We start from the raw sequence: 27,988 nt of genomic DNA on the forward strand, positions 1-27,988 counted from the left end.
TGTTTCATCAACTGCTGTAGCAAGTAGACAAATGTGAGGTTTGTTTCTTCACCTGCAAATAGTTAAAAAAAAACCTTTATATCAGTCATGGACTCATCCAAAGTGAATATCCTGTTGACTGTGACAGAGCAGTGCAAGTCATACATGTCATATAACAAGGAATTTCCATGTTTTAAGCTGTGTGCAATTTTCACAAATCATTTTTGCTCAACAATTTACTTAACCATGACTTTAGAAGAGAAAAACTTTTACATAGCTAAATGAGTTTTTGTTTTTTGTTTTTTTTTAAATCATATTCAAAGTTAGTTCACCCAAATAATAATAATACAACAACAGCAGCAGCAGCAGCAGCACATTTCTCTCTTTTGTTTGTCCGGCTTTTGAGATTTCTGTTTCGGACGTTTGTCTCTCCACCCCAGTACAGTGGATGTGATTGGAATTTGCTTTGTGATGCTCACAGAACTGAAAAATTTAAAATAATGATTTACACACAGCGTCCATGTTACTCTAAATAATTCACAAACCTTGCTGTGAATGGTTTTCATGGGGACTAGTCTTTGGTCAGAAGTAATTCCAACTGTCCAACAGCTTTATTCAGAGTATCCAGAGTAACAAGGAAAGATGTGTTTGACAGTTTGTAGCAAATCTAAACTGCTACAAACTAGAATAACTTCAAATTCCATTTATCTCTGTTATATTTTGGGGGAGGCAGAAATATCAGGGACAGTTATCTCAAATCTGGAATAATAAAACCAAACTATCTTCATGAGCAGATACCACTGGAGCTAAAAGAGCATGTTTCCTTGTCATTTTGATGATTCAACCCTTTAAAGAGTGACTTGAGACTCTTTAAAATTCTTGTCTTTGCTGACCTCCAGTGGTTGAACTGATGTCACTGATGCAGGTCACAGAGGGCAGCAAAACTCTGCCTTTCAGCCTGGTGTTATGTTTTTCTTTAACTTTTAAACCCTTCTTCATATTACAAATGAAATGTCAAATTTATAAGCAATAAAATACACTTTTGCTGTATTCAATACATTTGGAGGTTTTACTGCTACAGTTTCACTGGGTCTGATATGACCAGTAGTGCACTGTATGGTGGCTAATGTTAGCTAATGTTAGCAAACTTTCTATAGATATAGTGGTACCACTTTTTAAATAATGGCTTACTCACTGGCTAATAAATCATTTACTGATGCTTTATAAATCATTTATGAGCCATTAATAGCATAATTTTGTTTTGGCAGGTTGTGAAAAATCCCTATTTACCATTATTTAATAATCGTCACAATGGTAATAATTGTGGCCATTGTTCAGCAACAGCTACACAGTCTGGCTTTAGCTAATTACGAAGCTCAATAACATACCAACTCATTTACATCACTGTTGAATTGTAGAGAATTTATGCGTCAGATATTATATGCATCAATTATAAGTATTCTGTGCAAAATGTGTTCAATAACATATACTGTAAATGTATTTCTAGGAAGACACTTAAAGGCTTAGTCTATGATATTAAATATAACAGGAAATACTACACAATAGCACCAGCTGTGGAAAGAGCAGTATCACTTTTTCCTCCCACCATGCACAAAGTATGTTAGCACATCGTCCGAGTAACAGCAGTAAAATTCAAATCAAAGTTTATTCACTTCATCGTATGACATTACTGGTTTAAGACATACTGTTTGAGGGGGTGATTGAGGGGACAGCTCTCTCTATTTTCACAAAGAGTGAGAAAGAAAACATTTGCTTCTTAGCCCTTGCTGCCTTTACTGAGAACATGGGACAAATTAAAAAAAAAACTAATTTCACAACTTAGTGATGCATAAAAACATCTAGCTGGTGTGTTTTTGACAAATATAATATAGTGTTATGACATACAGTCTTCCTCTGTCTGACAAATACATTGTCAAAAATATATCAAATAGTCCTTTTTTCCCTCTTTTGTTAAAAAATATTTACAAAGAAAGTCAAATTTGACAAAGGGAAGAGAAAGTGAATGTCTAAAGTTACAATGTGGGAACAGACGGCTGCAAGGACATGATGACAACCATAGTGTTTGTGATGAAGATAAAATAAAAATGGCTCACTACAGATCCAACAGTTAAAGGACCAGTGAGCAGGATTTAGTGGCATCTAGCTGTGAGGTTGCAGATTGCAACCAGCTGAACACCCCCCCCCCCTACAGAGGCTGCAAAACTCTCTGGAGCCAGTGTTTGGTTTGTCTGTTCTGGGCTACTGTAGAAACATGGCGGTGCAACATGGCAGCCTCCATGGAAGAGAACCCGCTCGAACCTGATTCTTATTTTCAGGTGATTATACACTAATTAAAACATACTTATGAATATTATATTTTCTGTTTCTGCTAAGTCTGTTCTGATAGATGCCACCAAATTCTATACACTGATCCTTTAAATACCTTAAGTGTTTTAAGACTGCGCAGACTCTGGTGCTTTTGTGTTTTGAATGTTCAGACTAAAAATAAAGGTCGACCATTTACAGCGGAAATTTGTTTGAGGCAGGTAATCCATCACAAGAAACAATTACTTTAAAAGTTACATCATCATATGCCAATGCAGTGTGAGCAGTAACTGCCTTGAAAACTCCTTGTTGGTGCATTCAAGGACACTGTGACATCAGATGTCAGAAAGCAACCTTTTTAACACGAGAAACTACCAAATTCACACTTGTTCTTTTCATGATAGTCATCTTTACTACTCGTTTGTCTTCTAGTCTTGATTTCCTGTTGGCAGTAACTTATGAATGTGATGATTTGAAACATCCAGCTCTCACATTTTGTTAGTTGCAGTTTTACGAACACACTTACACGGAGGAATCCCTGCTTTCAGCTGCATTACTGCGTGACAATAGAAGAAAATAATTGTCAACTATAAATGTGGCTAAATGTTGACTGTGATGAATTAACTTCTTGTAACCAAGTCTGCAAGATTTTCTTAGTGTACTGAAACAAACTGTAATGAATGGCTGCCTGGGAGGAAGGAAACCAAACTAAAATTATGGTTCTTCACCTGCTTGCATTTGGCCGTCATGAAGACTCATACATTAAGACTTAAACCAGTTAATTAAATAAAACATTGTCAACAGTCCCTTCTTTCACTGCTACCAGTTTGTTTTGATGTGAGTGTCAAAGTTGATTCTTGACCTTGGAAATAGTATCTGACAAAATAATATTACAGAGAAACATAACACCTCTTTTGGTGAAACTTCTCACCCCACTCCAGTGATGTAAAACTGTACTCCATGGTGTCAGTACACCATGATCCATCACTTTGGGTGTGATTACAGGTGCAGGTGCACACTTCTAACCAGCGAAGACAGTGAAGCACAGCTTTCCAGCCTGGTGTGAAGATACTCTTAAACTCAGGATCAACCTACTAGCTTTGTTGCAAGCTTTTGAGTGGGGTTGAAAGCTTTGAAAAAACATAGTAAATAGACAGTGAGTTGACATTACTTTGTTAAAACTATTTTCATTTGCATTAAGGACTCAAAAGAACTTTTTGACCTGAACCCTGTTTTCCCATCAACCTGACAATCAATTCTGATCAATAGCTTCACTATTGGTACTATTTTGCTACTGAGATGCAGTTCTCCAGTGTGAGGGCACCGGATTCTCCAAAACTCAACCCAAAAGGCATCTGAACACACTGTTTAACATTCACACTCATTTATAAATTAGTTTATGCACTAACTAATACCTTCGTCTTTTTTCTGCTACGGTACACAAATGCCTAAAAGCTGCCAAACAATAAAAAAGGGATGTTAAAGGAATGGTGAAAGCAGCTTCACAAGTCAATGAGAAAGGCAGATCATTTCTAAATTTTGAACTGACATGATTGACGATTGGAAAAACAGGTTTCAGGCAGAAATTTGTGAGTAGTGTTATTATGTAAAAATCCAGCTTTCTTGCATCTTTCATGCTGATTATGGAAGAACTGAAACCTTGAAACATACAGTCAGAAACAGCTCAGCTCCCATCAGGCAAAGCGGTGTCCAACTGTAGGTTGTATGTGTTTGATATAGAGGCGGGTAAAAACTTCACGTTCCTCGTCCATGATGTGAATTTTCACGCAGAAAGCCAACAGACAGGCACATTGTTCAAACTGAGCCGAGACAAACAACAAAGCTCTCCTCTCACTCGTACTATACACACACACACACACACACACACACACACACACACACACTCACGCACACACACGCCGTCCAGAAGCAATGCTGAATGTAGTTGGATGTCTGATCGAAGCAGACAGACGAGTCCCTTCCTATTCAGATGTGGGTCAGAGTTCGTTAGGAGAGTCTGTGCCTCAGTACTCCACAGTCACTGCTTTGGTCTTGAGGTATTCCATGAGAGCGTCCTCGCCTGTGGATCAGACAGAACAAACCTTTGTCAGCTGAATAATACTAACAGGTTCAAGCTTGTTAGTTACTGAGGGAATAAATAGAGGTGAATGTATACATTATTTCAAAAAGCCATTGAAAAATGTACATCATTTTGACAGAAATATAACTACTAATTTCTTAGTCCTCTCATCTTGTGATGAAATCCTCTTGTGTCCCTTTGGTGGGTCCTGCCCCCAGGTTGGGAACCACTGGTCTAAGCTGTGTCTTAATCCATTCTTCTTCTTATGATATTTAAATTGAATTATTGACACATGCTGAAAATTGTACTAATCTATATTTGAACTATTGTCTCAACCTTAGAGATGAGACTCTAAGTAGGGTGAGATAATAAATTTGGTTCCTAGTATGGGTAAAAAATGCTAGATCCTACATTTCCCATAATGCAACTTGATAGTGTCTTCTCACTAGACCCTTCCTGACATTTAAATGCACACTTCTTTCAAACCAGTTTGTAAGCAGGCTATCTGATAAAAAGAATACTCAAGTCCAAGCCGAAACTGAGATATCCATGATGAGGTCACTATGACATCATTTCCATGCCTCTACTCACCGAGGTCTTTGCCGAAGCCGGACTGCTTGAAACCTCCAAAAGGTGAAGCCACGTCGGTCTTGTTGTAGGTGTTGACAAATACTGTTCCAGCCTCCAGCCGCTCGCTCACATACATGGCCTTGTTGATGTCGCGGGTGAACACACCTGAAGCCAGGCCGTACTCTGTGTCGTTGGCTCTCTGTAGCACGCCGTCCACATCGCTGTGATTCCGAGGAAGAGGACAGAGGATACCGTTAGCAACTCATATTGCACCACAGCGCTGCAGCAGGATACTCTTATGATGACTCACCCGTCTTTGAATTTGGACACCACCATGACAGGGCCAAAGGACTCCTCTTTGGCGATGAACATGTGGTCCTCCACGTCAGTGAACACAGTGGGCTCCATGAAGAAACCTGAAGGAAAATGAGCACAGTGATGATTAGCTGATGATTAGCTGATGCTAACAATGATGCTAAAGCTTCAGCAGAGAAGAGCGAAAAGAGAACAAAGCAGCTCCTCTGTGTCAAATACTGAAATGACTAGTTGATAGTCAATTCACAATTAACCAATTTGAATTTTGAACTGAATAACTAACTTTTTAAAATGTAACATCTGTTATGTTGCTAACAAGCTGATTTAAGCGTAACTTGAAGCGCTTGCTCTCTAAAACCTGGATGTTTTTTTGAATGCTAAAAGCTAAAACTAAGTAAGAAATCTTCCATGAACCCGTATTTAGCATTTTAAGATTTTAGTATTGTGACTAAAAGATTAAATTAATAGTAAAAAACATATATATACTGTTAGATAGTGGAACTAATCATTAGTTGCGGGCCTAAATTCATCAGCAACTTTTCAAAAAAGAGCTAAAATGTATGACTGTAGACAAAAGAAAAGAAGAATGACACATAAAAGGCAATAAGACAAAAAATGGAAGAAACAAATTAAAAGAGAGAAAACTCAACACACTCCTCATATACACACACAAACACATACTCTGGCAGAGTTTATGATGAACTTAATGGTCTGACACTTGTTCTGTGATGCTCTTTTCTTCACCACTGCCTCATGTTCTCTGTGTAAATCTGACCTAACCTAACACAGCGGTGTGTACTACCTGGCCTGTCCACTTGTTTGCCTCCGTATACCAGCGTGGCTCCTTCTTTCACTCCGACCTCGCAGTACTCCAGCAGCTTGTCCATGTGGGCTTTGTGATTCTGCGGGCCATGGTCTGTGGAGCGATCCAGCGGGTCTCCGATCTTCATCTTCTTGATCTCCTCCACCTTAAAGGGCAAGAGTGACAAAAGATTTTACACATCAGGGGAGCTTTGTCAAGCCTCAGAAAATAACCCTAATGATGTCATCAAGGAGGATCTAATGAAGAGATGCTATTGAATTGCATCATGGGAAGTGTAGGATCCAGCCTTCTTAGAGCTTCTCTCTTATTAGTGATTAAAAGTCTGAATATCACTGCCTTTTGTTACATCCTCATGAATCCCCCACATATATGTATGTAGGTGCAATACTGAATTGCTGGACTACCCCTTTAATATACAGTATGTCAGTGTTTTGGCTCACTCACCACTCGGCTGATGTACTCATCGTGAATGGACTCCTCCACAAACAGACGCCCGGCAGCGATGCAGTTCTCACCTTTGTTGAAATACACAGAGCTCATTCCCTGTGAGGCAGCAGACACACAGATACAGAATGAACAGCCACTCTGATTAATTATCAATCTAGAGTTTTGAAACAGTGTTATTTCAAAGATCTTACATTACAAAGCAATGTAATGTCAGATTTCTGCCAAACTGACAGCCATCAGTTAAAAATATGTGCTTCTATGTCACATTTGCAGTACAGTAATATCATCAGTCAAAACGTGTCAGTTTTGACTAGAGCTGCAACAATTAGTCCATCTGCAGAAAATTAATCGGCAACTGTTTTGAAAATGAAACAATCACTTCAGTAATTTTTTAAAGCAAAAACACCAAAACATTTGCTGCTTCCAGCTTCTCCAATGTGAGGATTTGATGTTTTTCTTTTCTCATACATGATAGTAAACTGAATATCTTTGGGCTTTGAACTGTCAGTCAGACAACACAAGACCTTTGTGGATGTCATCTTGGGCTGTGGAAAAACTTAATTGACATTTTTTACTATTTTTTGACATTTTTTTTAGACAAAACAACTGATTAATCACTAATAATAACCATTATCAGAAAAAAATAGTTAGTTGCAGCCCTAGTTTTGACAGCCAATGATTTTGTTAAATAATTAGCTGTTCTGGGCTAAGCAAAGTTTGCTTAATAAATCATAAATTGCTGGAGATTACTTTTTTGTGAAACTAATTTAGGAACTGACTCGTTGTTTCAGAATTGACACAGTGTAAAAGCAGCCTGATAATCCCCTGCTGTGCTCCCACCGAGAGACAACAATAACAGTCCCTTCCCTCTCTCACCATGCGGACAGCCTTGTCCATGTCACAGTCACTGAAGATGATGAGAGGCGACTTTCCTCCCAGCTCCAGAGAAACCTTCTTGAGGTTACTGAGCGCACAGCTGCAAGAGGAAATCACAGAGAGAGAGAGAGAGAGAGAGAGAGCATTAAGTGTCATGTGACAGTCACCTAAATACTCACAATAGAAAGTGAGTTTACTGGGTCATACCTTTTCATGATCTGTTTGCCGATAGGTGTAGAGCCGGTGAAACCCAGCTTGCGGATGTCCGGGTGATCGGACAAACGCTGTCCCACCATCCCACCTGCAGGACAGAGAGGAAGCACTGTCAGTACTTCAATTCAGTTTTGACTTATGTACAACTACAATTCCATGGCAACTAGGAAAGCTCCATCTGTTGATGAAGATCATTTGATATGATCAAAAGCTCCACAACAGCTGCTGAATGGGCCTTGAGATGATATGGCTTTGCTAACAATCTGTTGTATCCGTTTTTATTACCTGAGCCTGGCAAAATGTTGATGACTCCTTTTGGAATTCCAGCTTTCACTGACAGCTCTGCAAACTTCAGTGCTGTCAACGGAGTGACCTGTAAATATTAGAAATAATGTAAAACTGACTCTAAATCTATTCAACCAGATGGAAAGAATTAAACCAGACATAGGATTATTGTAAACTGTGTGCAACACTATCCGTATTCAGTTTGAGAAACCAACAGTTATTTTAGTACTTTGTGTGAATGCTTTGATTTAAAGAGTGTGTGTGTGTGTGTGTGTGTGTGTTTGTGTGTGTGTGTGTGTGTGTGTGTGTATGGTGTGTATGGTCACCTGTGCTGGTTTAAGAACGAGTGTGTTTCCAGCTGCGAGGCAGGCAGCGCTCTTCCATGCCAGCATCATGAGAGGGTAGTTCCATGGGATGACTATGGCACACACACTACCAGAGAAACACACACTTACTAAATGGACATTGTGCACACTGTAGTAGAATTAGATAAACATATTAACTGAATACAATAAATCATAAGAGGCATTTATTAAATTGATCCAACCTTCAGTAAATCTTACCCCAGTGGTTCTTTCTTAGTGAAGGTCAGATTGCGGTTGGGTCTGGCCTGGTTGATGGGAATCGTCTTGCCCTGCAGCAAACAACAGTTGCACGTGCCTCTGCTATTATAATCAGTGATGAATGTTCATAAAGCTATAGTTTCTGTGTCAGCCACAGGGGGAAAACCTGTTGAATGTTAACCTACCTGGATCTTGTCACACCAGCCGGCGAAGTAGCGGAAGGTCTGGATGGACATGCCAACGTGGGTCTTGAGGGCCAGCGTGTACACGGCTCCTGAATCGATGGACTCGATGGTGGCCAGCTCCTCCTGGTGTTCCTCCATCAGGTCTGCAAGCCTACAAGGTAGAATGGTATCAAGTTTTGTGCAATGTCACTGGAAAAAAAAAATCAGACCTCCTAGCATCAGATCAAATCATATTGAAATTAGAAATTAAGGCCTATCTCTAATATAAGCCTGTCCTAAATAAAGGCCTGAACAGTCTAAAAGCAAAATAAAATCTGAGCAGTAAATCAGAAATGAACTCTGTGTTTTTAATCTTGGCGAATCTGACTGTTGGTTTATTTTTCGTAATGTTACTGCAGTCCTCTAGGTGGAGCTACTCACTTGTAAAGCAGACTTCCTCTGTCTCTAGGGTTCATCCGGCCCCAGGGCCCATTATCATAAGCTTCTTTGGCAGCCGCCACCGCCCGGTCCACATCCCCCACTGAGGCGTAGGACACCTTACAGATAACCTGGTGAAAGATGTGACGGTCACACACGGTCCGATAATAAGTTTGAGTTAATATCATGCAACAAATGATCCTGTAGAAGCTTTGGTGTGGGTTCACGGGAGAGTATGTCATGTCACTCACTGATCCATCAGTAGGATTGATGGTATCGTAGCTCTTGCCGTCTTCTGCGTCCTCGAACTGGCCGTTAACAAAACACTGGTGCGGCATTTTCACTGTCATGTTGTTCACTTCTTTGGTTGCCTGGATACAAACCAGACCAAAAAAACAAATCATTACGACAATCACAAATCAGCCACAAAGACTCAACTCTGTACACATCTGACAACAGTGAGGAAAAGAAACACAACGCAAAACACGTCCAGATGAAAGGATCTTACAGGCTGTTTTGCATGTTAAGATGAAAAAATAGATCTTGTACAAACAGTCTCTCTTGCGGTGGAAGTTGGCCGCTTTCTGTATAACTGTATAAGATTAAATGAGAGTAGATTTACTGGGTCCTGAAACAATAATAGCTGGTGCTCAGACTCACATAGTCGATGACCAGCTCCTCCTCCTGGTCCTCTCCTCTCAGCTTGCGGACGAACATCTGGATGAAATCCTGGAAGGTGGTGGCCATGTACACGTCTTCGTTCTGCAGCTGGACGCCGGCACACTTCTGCTTCACCTCCTCCACCAGCCTGGACACAGACACACCAACACTTCACATCTGCTTCAAGTTCTTTTATGAACCTCTGCATGGGTTGACCACAGAGGGTAAAGAATTACTGATTCTACTATTTTTATCGCCCCGATCATCCCAAGCTGTCAGAGGATTTGAACTGGCTGCTCTCTATCCACAAGCTGCTTGTCTTCTTCTTAGCTACTGTTGCTGGTTGGTAAAAAACAGATTCATGCAAGAAATTTAAGTTACAATTTGAGCAACTAAGGAGAATGAAAAGACCTAACAGAACAGGTTAGTCTTGAACTGAGCTAAGGACTCACGTTGAGATACCTGAGTCACATTTTTTCTTTGTGACACCAGACTTAATTTGAAAAAACTGGGAACATTTTGGACTTGGCATAGATTTACCAATCATGTAAGACTTCATTTGTCTGAACAAAGCACCAAATATAGCACCTGCAGCAGTCAATATTAATGCGTGGTTGCCATTACTAGTACACAACAATTGCAGTTAAAAACCCTCCAGAATATCCTTCCAACTATAGAAATGCTCTGCAGATGGGGTCTAGAAAAAGAATTACGTTCAAGTCGGCTTTTATTGCCTACCAATATGAAAAAAGGCACTCCTCAATAAATAACAAGCATATCAACACATATCTCACACATCTAACTTACCTCCAAGCAAGCATAAGAACTGTCCTACAGTTATCTGACAGCCTCCTACACTTTTGTCTGTCCTCAATCAGTTGTCTGTTAATGAGTTTAACTGATAGTTTGATGTTGGTAACGACTGTGTTTGGACAATGGGACCTCTTACCAGAATTCATTAGTTCATACTCATGAGAATAATCAGATGAAATCCTACTGGCCTGCCAAATATTCAACCGCTCAAAAATGTCTTCCCTGCTCTCTCCAGCAGACTAAAAATTTGACCCTTGAACTTGACTGTAATACCATATCTCAGGATAGACTCATTGGACCTTGTGCAAGAAGCACTCATATCAACAGATTTGTTCTTGAGATGTAGGAGTGATTTAAGAACATTTGTGGAATTCATCTGTTTTCTTGTACTTACAATTTTTCTTATGTATGAATGTAATTTACAAGTGGTGGTGGTAATAGATCATCTCTGCCTTTCTTCACAGGAGGAGAAACACTTGTTTGACTTACAGTTATAATGTCTTAATCTAAATTAATTTGGGGTTAAAATATGATACTGAAAATAACAAAAATAAATATATAACTAAAACAAATTTAATGCAAAATTAAAATTCTATTGACTATATTATCATCATCATGGCTGCCAGTTTACAGAGAGGGTGTTTAGATTTTACTTCTTTAAGTGACAGCTGCCTCTGTGTCTCTCTGTCCAGTATCACATGTAGCTGACAGTGTAACATCACCTACTGTTGGCTATAACATTCTCTCCTCTAATATCTCTGTGACTATCACATGACTGCCTCTCATATTATACATGGCGGGGTTTGCTTTAGAAAGACATGTTTTAGCATCTAACTGTATGTCATATCATTTTCTCTTTATTTCTGTCACAGTTGTTCTGATGATCAGCTGGATGTTCTAATTGTTTTGGGTCTCCTACTAGTGACACTCCTAAATTTGTTCTGTTTTTAAGACATAAGACGCTTTGTCATTGTAGGCATACGACAAAATGACATGTGGTAACTCTCAGTGACCATGAGCAACAGAGAACAAGATAAAAACAAGGTAATAAATAATATTGCATAACAAGTTACAGGTATGTAATGAAGTGTTGGAGTGCATTAGCAGCAGTTGGGGAGTGGGGGGTGGGTGGTAATATTTACAGTCCTCTGCAGCTATGGAAGGGTGGGGGGGTGATGGTGGCTACAGCTCGGGGGAAAAAGCTGTTATTCATTCTGTTTGTTGGGGACAAACAGACTGTGACCTGGGGGGCGGGTTGGGTCCTTACTGATGCTGCTAGCCTTATTGTGTAGATGGCTAACATACAGTGTGTCCAAGTTTGGGAGCATAGTTCCCACAATCTTCTGTCCAATTTTTACGACCCGCACCAAGTTCCTCTGGTGGTACAACTGGCATACCACAGCATGGCACAGCAGCCGAGGATACTCTCTATGGTGCTTCTGTAAAAGTTTACTAGGAGCTGAGAGGGAAGTTTGGCCTGTTTGGGGTTTCTTAAGAAGAAAAGCCTCTGTTGAGCTTTTTTCACCAGGTGGGAGGTGTTATAGCACCATTAGAGATCTTTTGTTATATGGATTCCCAGGAATTTGATGTTGTTGACACTCTCCACCTCCTCATTATTTATGTGGAGAGGGGGATGTGTGGTCTTCCTGGATCTCCTAATGTCCACAGTGATCTCCTTGGTTTTTAGGGTGTTCAGGACCGGATTATTGTCCGAACAACACTAAACTATTTTTCTACTGATTTGTGAAAGCAGGACTTGAAGCTACGCAGTGTTTTTACTCTTTGGGACCTTTTTTGTGAATGACACTCGCCCACAAATGGAGTGGAGCCTTACAGAGCAATTTTAGGAGGGTGTATTATGCTAATGATCACATCTCATGAATGTGCATCTAATTATGCATTTATTTTGGCTCTTTCTTCATGTTGTATCAAGACATGGCTTTGCATTCTGTCTACAGCATGTGTGTGCAAAATATAATACTCAGTGACACAAGACATGGTCGCCCTCTTACATTAAATATAGTTGTCATCATTGCAACTAGACAACAGAAGGTTAATGATTGTATAAGATTGTGTATTATGTTGCGGAATGTGAAAAATAAGAATTTTCTTTGAATTGTAGTGTCATCTAAAATAGTGCCTCAGAATATAGATAAATCTTAGATGGTTTAACGCGTCTATAAATGTTAAAATGTTCAGGACCTGAGACTTCTGATCAAAATGAAGACTTGTTGCCACCTATATTCTAAAATAACAGGTGAATCATTTCTGACCAATCGCTGCACTGGCTTCCTCCCTCACCTGACCACATCCATGGAGGCGGCTCCAGCCTTGAAGAAGTCTGTGGTGTCCTCTATGGCTGAGACGTTGCTGAGGATGCCTTTCCAGATATTCTGTGATAAACAAAAGCAAGGAACATCAGGTTAAAAACAGAGAAACATCTGAATAACAGAGATAACATCATTCAGGAGAAGCATCGGTTACAATTAAATAAACGACTTGCCCTGATCTCCTCTGCCATCTTCTTCTCATCGTCGGTCAGCTCCACGCTGGAGCTTTCTCCAGAGGAGAAGTACTTGGAGGCAGGGATCATCTTCCCATCTTCAAACTGCAGGTTCTTCACCAGGAGCTGTAGAGCAAACACAGACTGGATTAAATACAGGAAGAAGGTAAGAGGAGACATGCCAACACATAGTGTATTTGCATGATGTCCAGCTGTGTTAAAATAACCCTGCAGCAAGAAAACCTACTGCACTATACCTGGAGCGCAGCCAACAGAGGCATTGCCACACTCGCCCTGCTCTACGTTTGTTTGCTTTGAACGTTTGTTTTGTAGTACGACAAGAGATACTCACTGCTTTTCCATCAGTTCCATGCAGGACAAGCCCGTTCTTGGTTACCAGGCCAGGCTGTGACGCCCCCTCAATCTCCAGGGGCTGACCGGCTGGTACGGACCCCCCCAACATGGACGAGCCATACAGGGTCACAGACTGAGGGAGAAAACAGACAGAGAAGCATTAAAAATTCATATTTTGCGTCTGTGTGTGGAGTCACATTTTAATATCTGAATTTAAGATCATTTAAGGCCAAAATTCTGAACCTATTCAGTCATTTTAAGAATCTTCCAGGACATGGCGACTGCATGTTTAAAGGTACTGAATGTCAGCCTACCAAAGAATCCATGATCCGTATAAGCCTGACCTTACAATAGACACCTAGTATGTGTATTTTCTTTGCTTGTGTGCTCCAGGAAACTCACCTGACCACCAATGACAGTCCAGGCACCGGGGACTTTGTCATGACCGCGGATCCAGTTGTGGATGGCCTCAGCTGGCTGGGCCAGGTTGACCTGAGGGACAGAGAAACGCTGGGGTCAACATGCTCAAATTCATTTTCAGATGCGGTCACAGAAATTTCTGAGAAAGAGAGGGAAGCCCAACAGCTGGCCATCGCTAGCTGAGCGTCACGTGGAAAACCGATGCTGGAAAAAAAGCTGGTGTACTAAGAATAGCACATATTTTACACACTGCCAGGAACATGGCTGCAAGTGACAAATCAGAGAGCAGTTGAGATCAGCCCCACCTCTGTCTTTCCCCTTGTAAGATAAACAGCAGCCAGCAGCTCAGTCATACATTTCTGACCCTGTACGACATGTTGTGCAACAATAAATTTCCATGCTTCTCTGTAAATGAAGGTGTTGCACTGAGCAGCTGCCCAACAGCTTACAGCAGCACAATACAAGCTGTGTATTTATGTAAGAGAAGTGAGTGGCATCTTGGGCGTCAGCACAGTATTGCACTCAATGTTAGAGTGTGTAATTTATCACACCATATCTGTGTTTGAAGTAACATTTTTTATTCCAGCATCTACACCAGTAGACATTTACCTTTAGGAATGACTCTCTTGGTAATTCTAAGGTGACGTATGTGAAACAACTAATCTATATGCAGGTCTGGATGAACGTGTCGGGAAACCTGGGCCAGAAATGACATGTGGGCCTCCACTGCTAATAAAATACTGATTCTGATACCGATCAGAGCAGCTTAAAGAATTGTTATTTCTGTAAATCAACTTACTGAAGACTTCTGGAACCTGACTATCTCTACGGGACAGGGCCTCCAGATTATGTAACAAGAGTCAATAGCCATGCTCTGTCAGGCTGTATTTAGGCACAGAGAGGCTTTGAGCTAAGTGCTTATGTCAACATGCTAACATGCTCTCAGTGACTACGGTAACATGCTGAGGTTAAGCAAGTATAATAACTTTGGAGAAAATTCAAGTATGAAAGCTCAACACAAAGCTTTCATTTCAAGCAGGACACTCACGTCAAGATTTTAACCATTTATTGTAACTTGCATATTTTGGCTCTGTGGCTCTGCTCACGTGATGCTATGGAACAAATCTGAGCAAGCCTGACACAGACTGTCCCTGACCTCAGAAACCCCCCAGCAGAGCCTGAGATACACAACATTTAATGAACATGAACACATTAAAAAGAAACATTAGCAATTCATGACTAACTGAACGTCAATACAGGAGGAGGCTGGGGAGGTGGAGGGAGTAAAGTTGTTAAGCAGGCAGCAGTGTAGCAGTGAGGTAACTGTAACTGACTTCCAGGCCCGCCTGAAGTACTGCAAGACTCCATTTGTTGTAAACTTGCCGTGTACATGTTTGGACAATATTCCAGTTAAAACACATGCGCTCTGCTGTCAGGTTTCATTTGAAGTAAATAGATAAACAAGCTCAAAGTTTTCATAGTGTGAGAAACCATTTTGCTATCATGTCCTTTCAAAAAGAAACAAGAGTCTACAGCCATGCTAACGGGCACAGCTTCGAGCTAAATGCTAATGCCAGAATATAACATGCACACAATGACAACATTAACAAACTGATGTTTAGCAGGTATGTGTACCATGTTCACCATCTTACTTAGCATGCTAACATTTAATACCACAGTACAGCTGAGACTGATGGGAATGTAATTGAACCAAATTATTGGACACATTAACCTGATGTTGGAACAAGAGAAAAGTTAAGGGATCACAAAAGTCATTACAATCCATACTGAGGGGAACATGAATGTCTGTACTAAATTTCATGGCAATCCATCCAACAGATATTTCATTAAAAGCTGAAAATGTCAGCTTCATGTTGGTGCTACAGGTAAAGTGAAGCGATCAGTAAGTCAGTAGGATTCATTCCCTGACTTTAGTGATTTTTAAATGACATCATACAGTAAATGACTCTAGGCTGCTGTCTGGAGTGAGAACTCTCACCTTGGCATTGGATTTCTTCTGAATGCCTTCATAAGTCGCTCCCTCCTCTGACTGGGGAATTCGAGGGGCTTTCCCATCAGCGATGAGCTGCACCGACTCAACCTGCACCGCAAAACAGCAACAGCTAGTTTACAACTAATAACAACATGAATCTTATCATATGGTTTTCTATTATGGAAAAGTGTAGATTCTTGACAGAGTTGAGAATACAATTAGAGTGTAAATATGAAATCAATCATCTGAAAAACATCTCTAGATATTACTATGAAATTTATCAACATGCAAATTAGTTGCATCTATCATACACAGTAGTTATATTTAAAGATAAAAACAAGTATGAATTACATAGCATGTCTAGTCTCTTGATTAGTGAATGTGAAAAATGTTCTATTCATACATACATGATGACACTATGCTGATTTACAAATTCTTTTTTGTGTGACATGATCAAAGAAGTGGTTCCCCACCGGTGAGTATATTGTGAGTGGGTCACTAGCTTGTGGGTCAACATCATGAGAAAAAAAAAACTAAGGTTGTGAATCCAGTGAATACTGCAGTGAAGTACTGCTTCCCGCTCCGTAGAGTAGCAGCATTACATCATACAGCTTTACAGTACAAGTAGACTTTTGATGCTGGCTTTGTCAGTCATGTGACCATCGCTCTCACAACAAATGAGCACACACAGTATTTCAGACGATATATATTTAACTTGGTTTTACTTATGCTAAACACAAAAAAAGAGGAAGACAAAAAAGTTGTATGAGGTTAAGCACTGGCCTAGGTTGAGATCTTGCTGGATCTCTTTATCATTATCTAGTAAGTGCTACTGCAATGCTTTTAAAGTTTTAAAATGCTTTATGTTGGTTTTAAGCCCTTAATTCACTCTCTTGCTGTAATGCAGATTATTTAATTGAGCTCTAAGTTCCAGTTGTACTTCTGTTATTTCAGTCTTCATTTTGTGAATATTAGACAACAAAGCTGGCTTACAACAAGAAGAACTTGGTTTTCAATCCACTGGCAGTTAGAATAGGTGGATGGAAATATACTGATCAGGTGTTAGACCAGTTGGGAACCAATGATAATAAGGACTGGTTGAGCTAAAAATATCAAATTCCAGGTGGATACCATGGCCTTGATGCCTTCTGGGAAGAGGAAGCGGTTGTAGAGTGTGTCCACAGTGTCATTGGCTTCAACAGGACATTCCTTCTGCAGCAGGATTGGTCCAGTGTCCAGACCATCATCAGCCCAGAACACTGTGAAACCACCTTTTTTATCACCGTGGATCAGGGTCCTGGTCACACACACACACACAGACAAAATAAACACATGGAGTTATGTCATAACACACTTATTTTTGAGCAGGTACAGGATATAATAGCCATAAACCTGACTAAATGGGTCAGAGGCAGATAAAGAAAAGATAAAAAGAAGAAATAAAAGGTGCCTGCAGAGAGAATCAGACTGGGGCAATCAAGACTGTTGATAAGAATGTGAGCTATCTAATGAAGGTTCTCATTGGGCAATAAAAATATAAAGGCCAATGGCAAGACTTGTTAGCATATATTAGCTTGAATGGATTCATGTTGTTGTTTAGTTGATTATGTTAGTCAAGTCTGTCTGACTCATTGATCCTTTATTTGACTAAGGTTTGTGCAGGTTAGAATCTATGGCCCAATCATGGCTCTGAAATATCAATAGCCTGACTGTGCTGTGCATTGATAAATCCAAGGTGCTGTCCGTGGTGCTGAAATAGACGGATTTGTAATTGCGCTTTTTTCTCTCAATCCTGCCCTTCTGTCAGTTTTGTCTTGGATCTATAATATTCTCTAAGTTATATACTATAAATACTCAATTCTATACTATATTTTAGCCTAAATATTCTATAGAGTAGTGTCACCTTCATGATCGAAGTTACAAGGAGCAACGTGTAGTCGCGAAAGAGCGAGAGGATCATACAGAAACACTGCTGCCTGTAGTATTCCTATAATATTTCTATGATCATTCAGTAGCTGCTGAAAATACAGCTCTAGACCAAGCCACCTCTGTAACTAAATATTTTATGGAAGACATGTCGTTTTTACTCTAGATGTTTGTGTTGTGTAACCTGGGAGTGGAGCAGTTAATGTGACTGAGGAAATTAACCTGCACTGACCGGGCGATGCTCAGCTGCTACAGTTACATAAATGGAGGTAAAGTTTATATCGTCTAAACAAACAGTGTCTTTTGGAAAATAAACATGTCCACACCTAGTAAAAGAATAGGCCTCTTAAATACCTCTGTTAAAATTGTGAGTAGTCAAATCCATATAATATCAATATTGTTAGGGTTCTATTAGCAGCAACCAAGAGGGCAGTCACAAGGAAATGGTCCAAAGTGGATGAAATATGACTGATTCAACAAGGGAGTAGATGGTAAAAGTAGCAGCAGAGGATCAAACCTAACAGTCACTATCTTCTCAAGAAATATTTCAAGTTGTGTTTTTTTCAGTTAAAAACAGATAGAACCTATTCATTCACACACAGTGATAACAAACCCAGAGAGATAGTAAGGGTGGAGAACCGACAGACTAGCAGGAGGCAGTGATAAGAAAACCAGTTCGGTGGAGGTTGGGGTCAAACAGAACTGGTTTAAACCTCCTGTGTGCCAGATAGATAGCAGCAAACCCTCCTCTTCCTCTACCTTGACCAGGTAAACAGAGAGGACTGAGGGCCTGTGAACTATATACTTTTGCTATGTAGTGCAGGACAAAAGCCTTTGGTGAGGAAGCCAATGCAACGTCTGCTAACAGCAGTCACTGTGGACAAAAGTGACAATTGCAGGATAATGGTAAATGTTGAGAGTCACAAAGTTACCCAGTGACATCAGTTACTCTGTAGTATCTGCCTAAAATTTGCTAATATTAGCTAACATTAGCCACTATAAGCTATTGGTCATACCAGACCAGGTAAGACTGTAGTGTAGTGCTGTAACGCTTCATTTGTATGTTTCACTTTGTAGCTTTAATTCGTCTTTAATTTTATTTCACTTTTTATTTGATATCTCTATATTTTTACTTTTTGTGTGCATGTATCTGTGATTGTTTTACTGTTAATAAATCTACTGTCTTTTTGATCTCAGTCGTCTTTCAGTCCCCTATGAAGCACTTGGAACTGACCTATATGAAAGCTCTACAAATAAACTCTGATTGATTAATATGTAAATAGTATATGCTAATACAGTATGACACTGGTGTTTAAAAAATGTTTGTGATAGTTTTCTTCCATGATTGAAGATGACAACCATTTTTATGTGACGACTGTGATGACTGCTAAATGTTCATGTATAAGAAACATACAAATAATACAGTGCAATACATTAGTGTCCAATTACATGTCTGCTGCCTATCAGTGGTGGAAGAAGTACTCACATCCTTAACTTAAAGGCCGTGCACATCCATGATATACCCACACACAGGATTTAATTTATTTAAGCTGATTACAGCTCTTCTCATGACTGTTTCTACTTGTTTGACATCTCCCTCACTCTTGTTATCTTTGTTACACCTGTAAGGAGGGGACAAAATACACCTTTATCATCACTGTACAGTAAAAGTACAGTATGTATTATCAGCAAAATGTAATTAAAGTATCAAAAAGGAAGGTACTCATTCTTGAAAACTGGTCAGACTAATATATTATCATATATTACATTACTGTTATTACTGATTCATCAATGCGTATGTAGCATCCTATTGTTTTTAGTAGTTTGAGCTACTTCATATACTGCTTTTTTGAAAAGGGTCAAAAGCCAAAGAGGTCGGGCACCACTGGATTAAGCTTTACCAATGGACTGTATTTTATAAGCTTATACTATTAAATTAATGTAGTGGAGTAACACATGCAATATTTCCCTAAGTTTAAAGTAGCATTTAATTGAAAAACTCAAGTAAAGTATAAGTTCCTCAAAATTGGCATTTAAGTATGGTACATGAGTAAATTTACTTAGTTCCTTTCCACCACTGCTGCACACTGTAAATGCTTTATTATGGCACAGAAAGTGAACATTTTCTTTTGAAACTCACCAGTGGTTACAGATGACCATGTTGGAGAAGAGACAACTACACAAACAATCTGAAAAAAGGTCTGCTAATCCTGTTAATGAGCTGCAATTACCAGCTGCCGTGTAAATTAACAAAGCATGTGTTGCATTTCCATGACTGACTGCTACAGTTGTAAGTCTCTCATACAAGCCCTTGGCAGGCTGCCCTCTGTATGTGTCAGTTAAAGCATAAGTCTATATAATTTCTTTTGGCTAGCTGCCATTTGTTCACACTCCGACAGAAATCACCTATTATCTGTCTTGTTTATTTATGGCTGCAGATGTTTTTTTACTACTGTGAATCCATATGGGCAGTGAGCCAAAAGCAAAGTTACAGGAGTGATGTCCTTTAACCTGTGTGAGGATACTAACTCCTTTCCTACATGTCAGTGCAGATCCAATTAAAACCACTAACACACACTAATCAGGGAAGGAACGGTGGGTTAAAGGGGCAACACCGACTTTATAAATTAACTTCAATTTACTTGTCATGAGGAGAATTAATCAGCCTATAAAAAACAGTGCAGACTGAGACAATTAACACACTGTACTATTTAACACCATATAAGTGATGTTTCAAGCACCACATCACATTGTGCTACATTTTATATACTGTATAGATTTTTGTGGTACCCAATGTGATCTCTCCAACTATTTCTCTTAACACACCAACCCAAGATGCATTCTGCAAAAACTGTATTGGAAGCAGAGACAGACTTAAAAGGCAGGTGTGATTACTCTTCACCAGAAACATACACAGTATACAGTAAAACTGTATGATGGTATGTCTCCCTCCCCTCTTCCTCACCAGTTGATGGCTGAGGCTCCTCTGTGCAGGGGCAGGATGGAGGGATGGTAGATGATGGAGCCATGCTGGGGGTGGTCAATGATGTTCATAGGGATGAACTGAGAGCAGAATGGCATGACGTTGAGATCGGCGCCCACTGCCTTGTAGGCCTCCACCACCTCTGGGATGGGCTTCCCCTTGAGCCGCCACCGTGGGAACTTGAACACAGGTGTACCGTCCTTCTCTGCTGCCACCGCTGAAAGAGTCAAGAGGAGAAGATAGCTTAGCAGGTTAGGAAGCAGAAATGGAGTCTGTCTGTATGGTGATGACCTCAGACCTCCTGTCAACAGAGGAAGGGCCTCAACTGACCTTTCGTAAGCCTTACAGGACCTTTCCTGGAGGTAATCACCTACAAATCACCTGCAGCATATTTTACCTTACTGCAGACAATTTTCTAAAGTGTAGCAGTTTTAAGACCAATGTCCTTCCTTCCAGACACCCTTTGGTTTCAGATTATTTCAATGTGTGATGAGAATGAATTTATAGTGACTTGAAACATGAATGAGTAACGTATCCCAGTATGGAACTTTTTCAAAACTCTCCCTGTTGGTGTGTTCAAGGACGCTCCAAAATATGAGTTTTGACAGCCAGGTTGAGAGGAAAAATGTATTACTATTTATTTGAATTGAGATGATTGAACAAATTAAGAAAGTCACATTGCTATTTTTACAAAGCTTATTTACTGTCTTCTTGATTTCATTTTTCAACTCAGGCAGGCAACTTCAATTCAGGCAGCAAATTATTTTCTCAATTAATCAATTAATCGTGTATTCTATAAAATGCGAGAAGAGGAAGAAGGAAAATTAAATATGAAAGAATGCTGACAAATTTCTGTCTAATTTCTTGAGTAATTTAAATAAGGGGGTGGACTACTAACAAGGAAAACTTTGAAAATGGTACCTGTTTGCTGAGGTAGTACCTCATGACCCTAATGATGGAAAATACCGGGGATAAATTGTTCTCCATGATGGAGGCTCAAAGTGCCACATGTAGGATTCTCAACTCGAGTCAGATAAGCTTTGAATCCTGTCAGAACCAGTCCTACCCGCTGTTCCTGTAGATACACACACATCTGAGAACAAAGCTGAAATAAACATGGCACAATACTGCAGATGAACCAGTTTTCTCCAGTTCTGTCCAACAGCTGACTCTATGTGCTACATGACATGACTGAGGTCACAAGAAACCTACACAGGCCCCAACTGCTCTCAAACCTATGACACAGCAAACATGTAAATATACTCACATCTGACAAAATGGATTACTGGAGACAAAAAAAGGGAAGCATGAGGTGGTCAAGTCTCAGTTTGGGTGCTTGTGAGTGTGTCTTACTGCACCAGTAGAGATTATCAAGTAGAAAGCTTAAACAATGCTATAATTAAAAAAAAAAACAACTAGGGCTGCAATTAATGATTATTTACATTATCAATCAATCTTCTGTTTATTTTCTCAATTAATCATTCAGTCGATAAAATGCTAAAAAAGTGAAAAAATATGATAAACTGATGTCTTCAGTCTGCTTCTTTTGTCTGACTAACAGCGCAAAACCTTAACTTGTAATTTTGTGTCAATCTAAAAACAAACGTAACTGTTGGATTCCAGTCCAAATTCACACCAACACTCTACAATGTGACAAATAACGATGAATGCTTTAAAGAATGAAAACTCAAGTTGGGTTCAGGCACATCAGGATTGCGTTCATGACTAGAGGCAGTAAGAGGAAATAGGTGGATTGTCTTAGTCTGGCTCTATGTCCCTTCCTCCAGCTGCATAGCTACTTCCCCAGATACCTTAGTTGCCATTCTTCAGCAGTCCACCAGATGCCCTCAGACTTTTCTCCTTACTTTCCAGATCCTGCCACTCCCATCTGCCCTGCAATCACCTCATTCCCCTCACCTGATCTCCCCACCTGTACCTCATTCTCTCATCAGTCACTTACTTCATATACAGGCTCAGATCCTGTGTTCCCTTGTCAGAGTTTTCTAGCTTCTGTTTTCTGTTACCTGGACCATATCTGCATGTGCTTGCCTGCCTGTCTGGACTTTTCTGTATCTCATCCCTGCAACTCTGTGGATTTAACACTTCTGCTGTTTGGACTTGCTACCCATGCCTGTGAGCTTTTGTATCTTCACTTTTGACAATAAACTCACTGAACTGTCCCTGCCTGCCTCTATAGTCTGCATTTGAGTCTTTCCTCTGCTGCCTAATACACACCACCTGTGACATGGATATTGTCTTGGAGATGAGGAGGATGACATGCAGAGGGCAGGAGGCTCAGAGCGCCCAGCTGGATGATGATGTCGATGATGATGCTTCCTGGAAAATTGCATCATACCAAAGAGTGCGGCCCAATGGTAGACTTTTCACCTCAGAGCTGCATCTCTGGGCCACACAGGGCCTCTCCCCAGACACACAATGGATCCACTATCCCGCAACTAACGCAGGATAAAGGCCTGTCTTTGTCCAGGAGCACTGTGGAGTCAACACGCATCTACCTCAGCCACAGCACAGGCCTCTGCTGACCCACAGAGGACCCAGATCATCAGAGGCCATCTGCACCACACCTAAATGTTTATTGTTCTATTTATATAAATGTCTTTTGATGCATTTTTATATGTAATTTCACACCATCCAGTTATAAGTGAACCTGGTGTTAGATTTATACACAAGGAGAAATATACACTGTAAAATCTGTATTTGACTTATGTATGCCTTTTTTTGCTATAGAGAGTATTTAATATCCACCTATAGCCAAACAACTTCTTTTTGTTCTGTTAATATTTAGAAACCATAGTTTATGTCTGACACTGACACGTCTGGTGTTTTTTGTGTTTTCATTTAAAGCTGTACTAATCACTATTTTTATATTAACAAATGACTGTTAAACCCTTGTGCCTCAGTTTTGAGGTTGCACTGATGTTGTTAAAGGACAAAAATGTCTGCGTCCAAAAACTACCATATTGGATTTATGTTCACCAGGTGGACAGAAACATGACTCCAAATGAATGATAATGTTGCCTCGTGTCTGCTGGATGTGTAAATAAGCAACTTCTTGCTAATGTGTTAACTGTAACAACTTCATAAGGTTTACGCTGCGTTTACAGCTTGTTCCACTGCCAAAAAAAATTTACTCTTTTAACTAAAGAAGCAAAAGTTGTCAAATGTTCAACAGCCAAAGAACTTTAACAACTAGAACTGTCAGGCGTTGCTATCTGGTCTTTAAGTCTGACTTAAGTTGTGATGTATTGACCATTTCCCGGTCCAAACTAGTCCCAAGCTCCTATCTTTTCAACAGTGTACATTGTTTGTATGAATCTGAGTCAACAAAAAACCTAATTTATAAGTTCTTCTATACATTAATGTTAGTTCACTAATGTAACATTACAGCTCTGGTATCTTTACTCGTGCTGCTAATGTTACCCTTTTCAAAGTCCATGTTTATTTTATTAGCAACTTATTACATAGCAATGCTAACTAGCTTAACGTTAGTATGCTAACATTTGTGACTGTATCATTAGCATAGATGTTACTTAGACTAAAACGCTAGCTACGTGGTTGTTAACTACACTCGAGAAACCAAAATAAACTACAGCCTGCATGTTTAACTATGTTTTAGTAATCTGCACCAGATTAATCCTCAATGACTGCATGCTGTGACAATATCAATATTTTAATAAAACAGTAACGTTCCCAAAGCAGTTCTGGTGTTAAAATAAATACTTTGAATTTAGAGTTAAATGGAGAACTACTTGATCAAAGCAAACATGGCAACTAAGAATCTGAGCAGACATTCAATGCTACCTTTTCGTACTTATTTTCAATACCATGTGCTACGGACACATTATATAAACTGGGAATTCTTTAATAGTTACAAAAAAGTATCAGCCCACATTGCTAAAAGTTTTATGAAAAAATTTAGACAAAGTTTTTAGAGAGAGTTCTCTCTAACTCATTACAAATGAACATGTTAACCCTAAAGCTGCTTGCATATACCATTATTTATTGGACAACCTTTCAGTAACCTCTCATTCCACAAGTTCAGTGATATTTTCAGTGTGAGGGGAGTAAAGAGAACAGGACTTTAATAGCTGTGCACCAGTCCACACTGCATGAGTAACTGCTGGCTGTGAGATGCCAACATTTATTTTCTTATACTCATAAAACTTGGTATTTTATGTTGTTCCCTGTTGTTGTTTTGGATTGTGTTTTTGCTCTAACAGATCGGACCACCTTTTTCTTAGAGAAAGATAAGGTTTTGTATTTTAAGGTTGATTATTAGCTGCAACCAAAGATCAAATGACACCATTTGAACCAATCTGTAGGACTCTCCAGGTATCGAATAAACCAATCTGAAATGATTCTTGTGAATCCTTTGGTATATATAGTAAACCATCAACCATAATAGCTCAATGAAGCACAAGGAAGACATTAATGGTTCATATCATTCTGTGATGCACAGATTCGAGAGAACTAGAGAACCAGCAGGTGAACAGAGGAAGGTAGAGTTAACTTACCCAGGGGGTCGGCCTTGCCATCCTTATCTGGGACTGTGAACACGCCCACCACCTTGTGACCCTGCTTCCTCAGGTTGCTGTACACCTCCTGGCCAAACAGGCTCTGGCCAATTATAGCTAGTTTCAGCTTATTCTGGTAATAATGCTGTAATGAGAGAGAACACCACATTAGTTCCAGCCGGAACTACTGGAAGTACTGGAAATACTCATCTGCATTATGTCTCATTCAAACTACAGTGCTTTAATAAACATCTTCATGTATACATAGAGCTTTTGTTCAGAAGAGGGGGATTTTTTTTCACACTTTCCTGACCTCATGTTAGTTCTATAGATGTTATGTAACTGGTGAACCAGTTGAGGCAGTCTTAACAGCAGGCAAAGACCTGCAGGTCAGCAGGTCAGCGGGGCCAACAAAACACCACTCTTAAAAGGGGCCATTTTTTAATTGTACCTCCATAAAGCTGGGGGACTTGAGACAGACAGTAAAAAAAAATCTGTGTCAACATTGATGCAGAAGAGGCCAAGATATCCTGACTTTTAATCTCTAGTATGGGTGAAACTCCAAAAACGCTAGATCCTACAATTCCCACAATGCAACTCAAACTTTTGATCACCTCTCCACGCCTGATAAATGTCTTTTAAATATCTTTCGAACTTCACACCCCAGATTGTAATATAGGCTTTTCATTCAAATAAAAGCCTTCAAGCCCAAACTGAGATAACCCTAGTGACATCACTATGACGTCACCAAGGTTACTTTCTCAAACCTCCACTAATTCTTCAATATTAGTGGAGCATTACCACTGCTTATGGTGTTGCTAACAATATTCAACATTATATTTATAGGAAACTTTAAGGCACACTACAGCTGTAAATAACAAGTGTTTTCATTATCAATCGATCAGTCAGTTATAATTTAGTTAATTAAGTTAAGTGTTTGGTCCACAAAATGTCTGGAAATGGTGAAAAATGCCCCTTACAGTTTCCCAGAGCCCAAGTCTTCAGATTGCTTCTTTTATCTGACCGACAGTCCAAAATCCCAGGATAATAATGTTTTATGTTATTCATAAAGATTGAAAAGAGAAGAAGTCTGCAATTCCTTATTTTTACAAACTGGAAATAGTAAAAGTTTGATATTTTTGCTTAAAAAATAATCCATTATCATAATAGTTGTCTATTATATATTATAATTTTCCTGTTTTGCTGCTGCTGGTTATGATTTACAGTCTGCATAAACAGGACTGAACCACTGACAGAAGAAACCCGGACTGATCCCCCTGAAGTTCTGTTGTTGTGTGGGCCCATCAATGAAACACCATGGAAGGAGGGTGCCCACCTGCATTTACCCCCTACACCCACTCAAAGAATGATTGCCGATTATAATACAGGATTGGAAAACCAAGTCCTATGAGCTCAACCTGACTAGCTACCAAGTTATTGATTTATAATTTTTTTTTTTAATTCTTGTAGTTTTCCTTTAACTTTCCACACCCACTGGCAATGTATAAAAAGCATAAACTGAAAAGGCCAAGGGTGTGAGCTTCATGGTACCCCATGCTTGCCTTTCCCATGGCCCCCAGTTCATTAAGTCCGCCCCTGGCCTAATGGTCATTAAATCTTTGCCATTGGTCAGAGCCAGGTCACAGAAAAGCTATTGGCTGCCAGAGAGAACAGCCCTCATCCACAGAGTGAGAAGTTCAAGTGCATGCCAGAGGCCCCCACTCCCGTCTGACTGTACAAGCACATGTGTGAAGGAAGGAAGGTTTCATGTTTCCCATGCTGAAATGAATGGACCTGAGGCACCAGTGTGTGGCTGTCATGATGCATTCAAAGCCATTCATTCCAATTAACCAGTAACAGTTAGCAGGTAGCTTTGAATACACAGACAGGGACACACAGGTGAATTACAATGTTCCTGTTTGCAGAACACCCCCAATGATAATGAATGGATGAGTAGATTGTGCATATGTTGCCTGCAGACCTGCAGGATCGGAACTAAGCCGCTGTCGGTCTACAGTATGAAGCTCATAGCTGATGCAACTCCTCCAGGTCTTGTACAGTAGAGGCCAGTACAGTCAGAGCACTCAGGCAGAGGGAGAGGGGCACAGTAACGTGGCAAACTGGCACCGATAGGCTACGTCCTTAACTGCTGTGTTTGTCAAAAAAAAAAACCCCAAAAAAACCATACAGTCGCAGAGTGACTTGTGAAGACCTGGATGTCAACTATGACTCACTGATTCGCAGTCAGAGCCGAACCTGGCTCAGTCCGCTAATGTCATAACGACCTGGCACGCGTCCACTATTTGCAACAAAGATTTTTCTTGATCAATGCAACACATGTATTAATAGAACTATTAATTCATTGGTGCAGCTTAAGCAGGAAAAGCAACGTTACTCACGGATGAGGTGGAGAATTTCCTCAAGACTTGACCCGCCGTCCACAACATAATGACGGTGTATTGTGTGTATTAAAAATAATAATAATGCAAAAATAAATCCGAATGCTGCACAATTTGCCCGACCTGCTGCAGAGGCTGCACACACACACCTGCCTCTGCGTGTGTGTGTCAGTGTGTGACCGTAGCTGTGGTATGGTCTAGCCTCAGCCAGCTTATACATGAGAGCAGGTATACGTCACTTCCCTGTCGTCAGGACGACCCCGCCCCCTTTTGGGTGACAACAAGCGCTGGCGCCAAATTGGAAAAACTAGTGGTTACGTGTCT

At 40.0% G+C, this 27,988-nt stretch overlaps 1 protein-coding gene across 1 annotated transcript; it reads right to left on the reverse strand.

The window, feature by feature from the left end:
• Positions 1-1,626: 1,626 nt before the first annotated feature.
• aldh1l2 (aldehyde dehydrogenase 1 family, member L2) lies at positions 1,627-27,869 on the reverse strand. Its single transcript, XM_044342939.1, has 23 exons — positions 27,665-27,869; positions 25,266-25,410; positions 20,713-20,947; positions 16,953-17,118; positions 15,828-15,929; positions 13,811-13,900; positions 13,407-13,541; positions 13,055-13,180; positions 12,853-12,944; positions 9,739-9,886; positions 9,330-9,449; positions 9,082-9,209; positions 8,662-8,812; positions 8,477-8,547; positions 8,240-8,345; positions 7,914-8,001; positions 7,623-7,716; positions 7,416-7,515; positions 6,537-6,635; positions 6,072-6,237; positions 5,265-5,370; positions 4,976-5,175; positions 1,627-4,384 (listed from the first exon to the last, which is right to left on the reverse strand). Exons 1-23 carry the CDS (start codon positions 27,710-27,712, stop codon positions 4,329-4,331), a joined length of 2,772 nt encoding a protein of 923 aa, XP_044198874.1. The 5' UTR covers positions 27,713-27,869; the 3' UTR covers positions 1,627-4,328.
• Between the last annotated feature and the right edge of the window lie 119 nt (positions 27,870-27,988).

The sequence above is a fragment of the Thunnus albacares genome, chromosome 23, assembly GCF_914725855.1.
Source record: "Thunnus albacares chromosome 23, fThuAlb1.1, whole genome shotgun sequence".
Lineage (NCBI taxonomy): Eukaryota > Metazoa > Chordata > Actinopteri > Scombriformes > Scombridae > Thunnus > Thunnus albacares.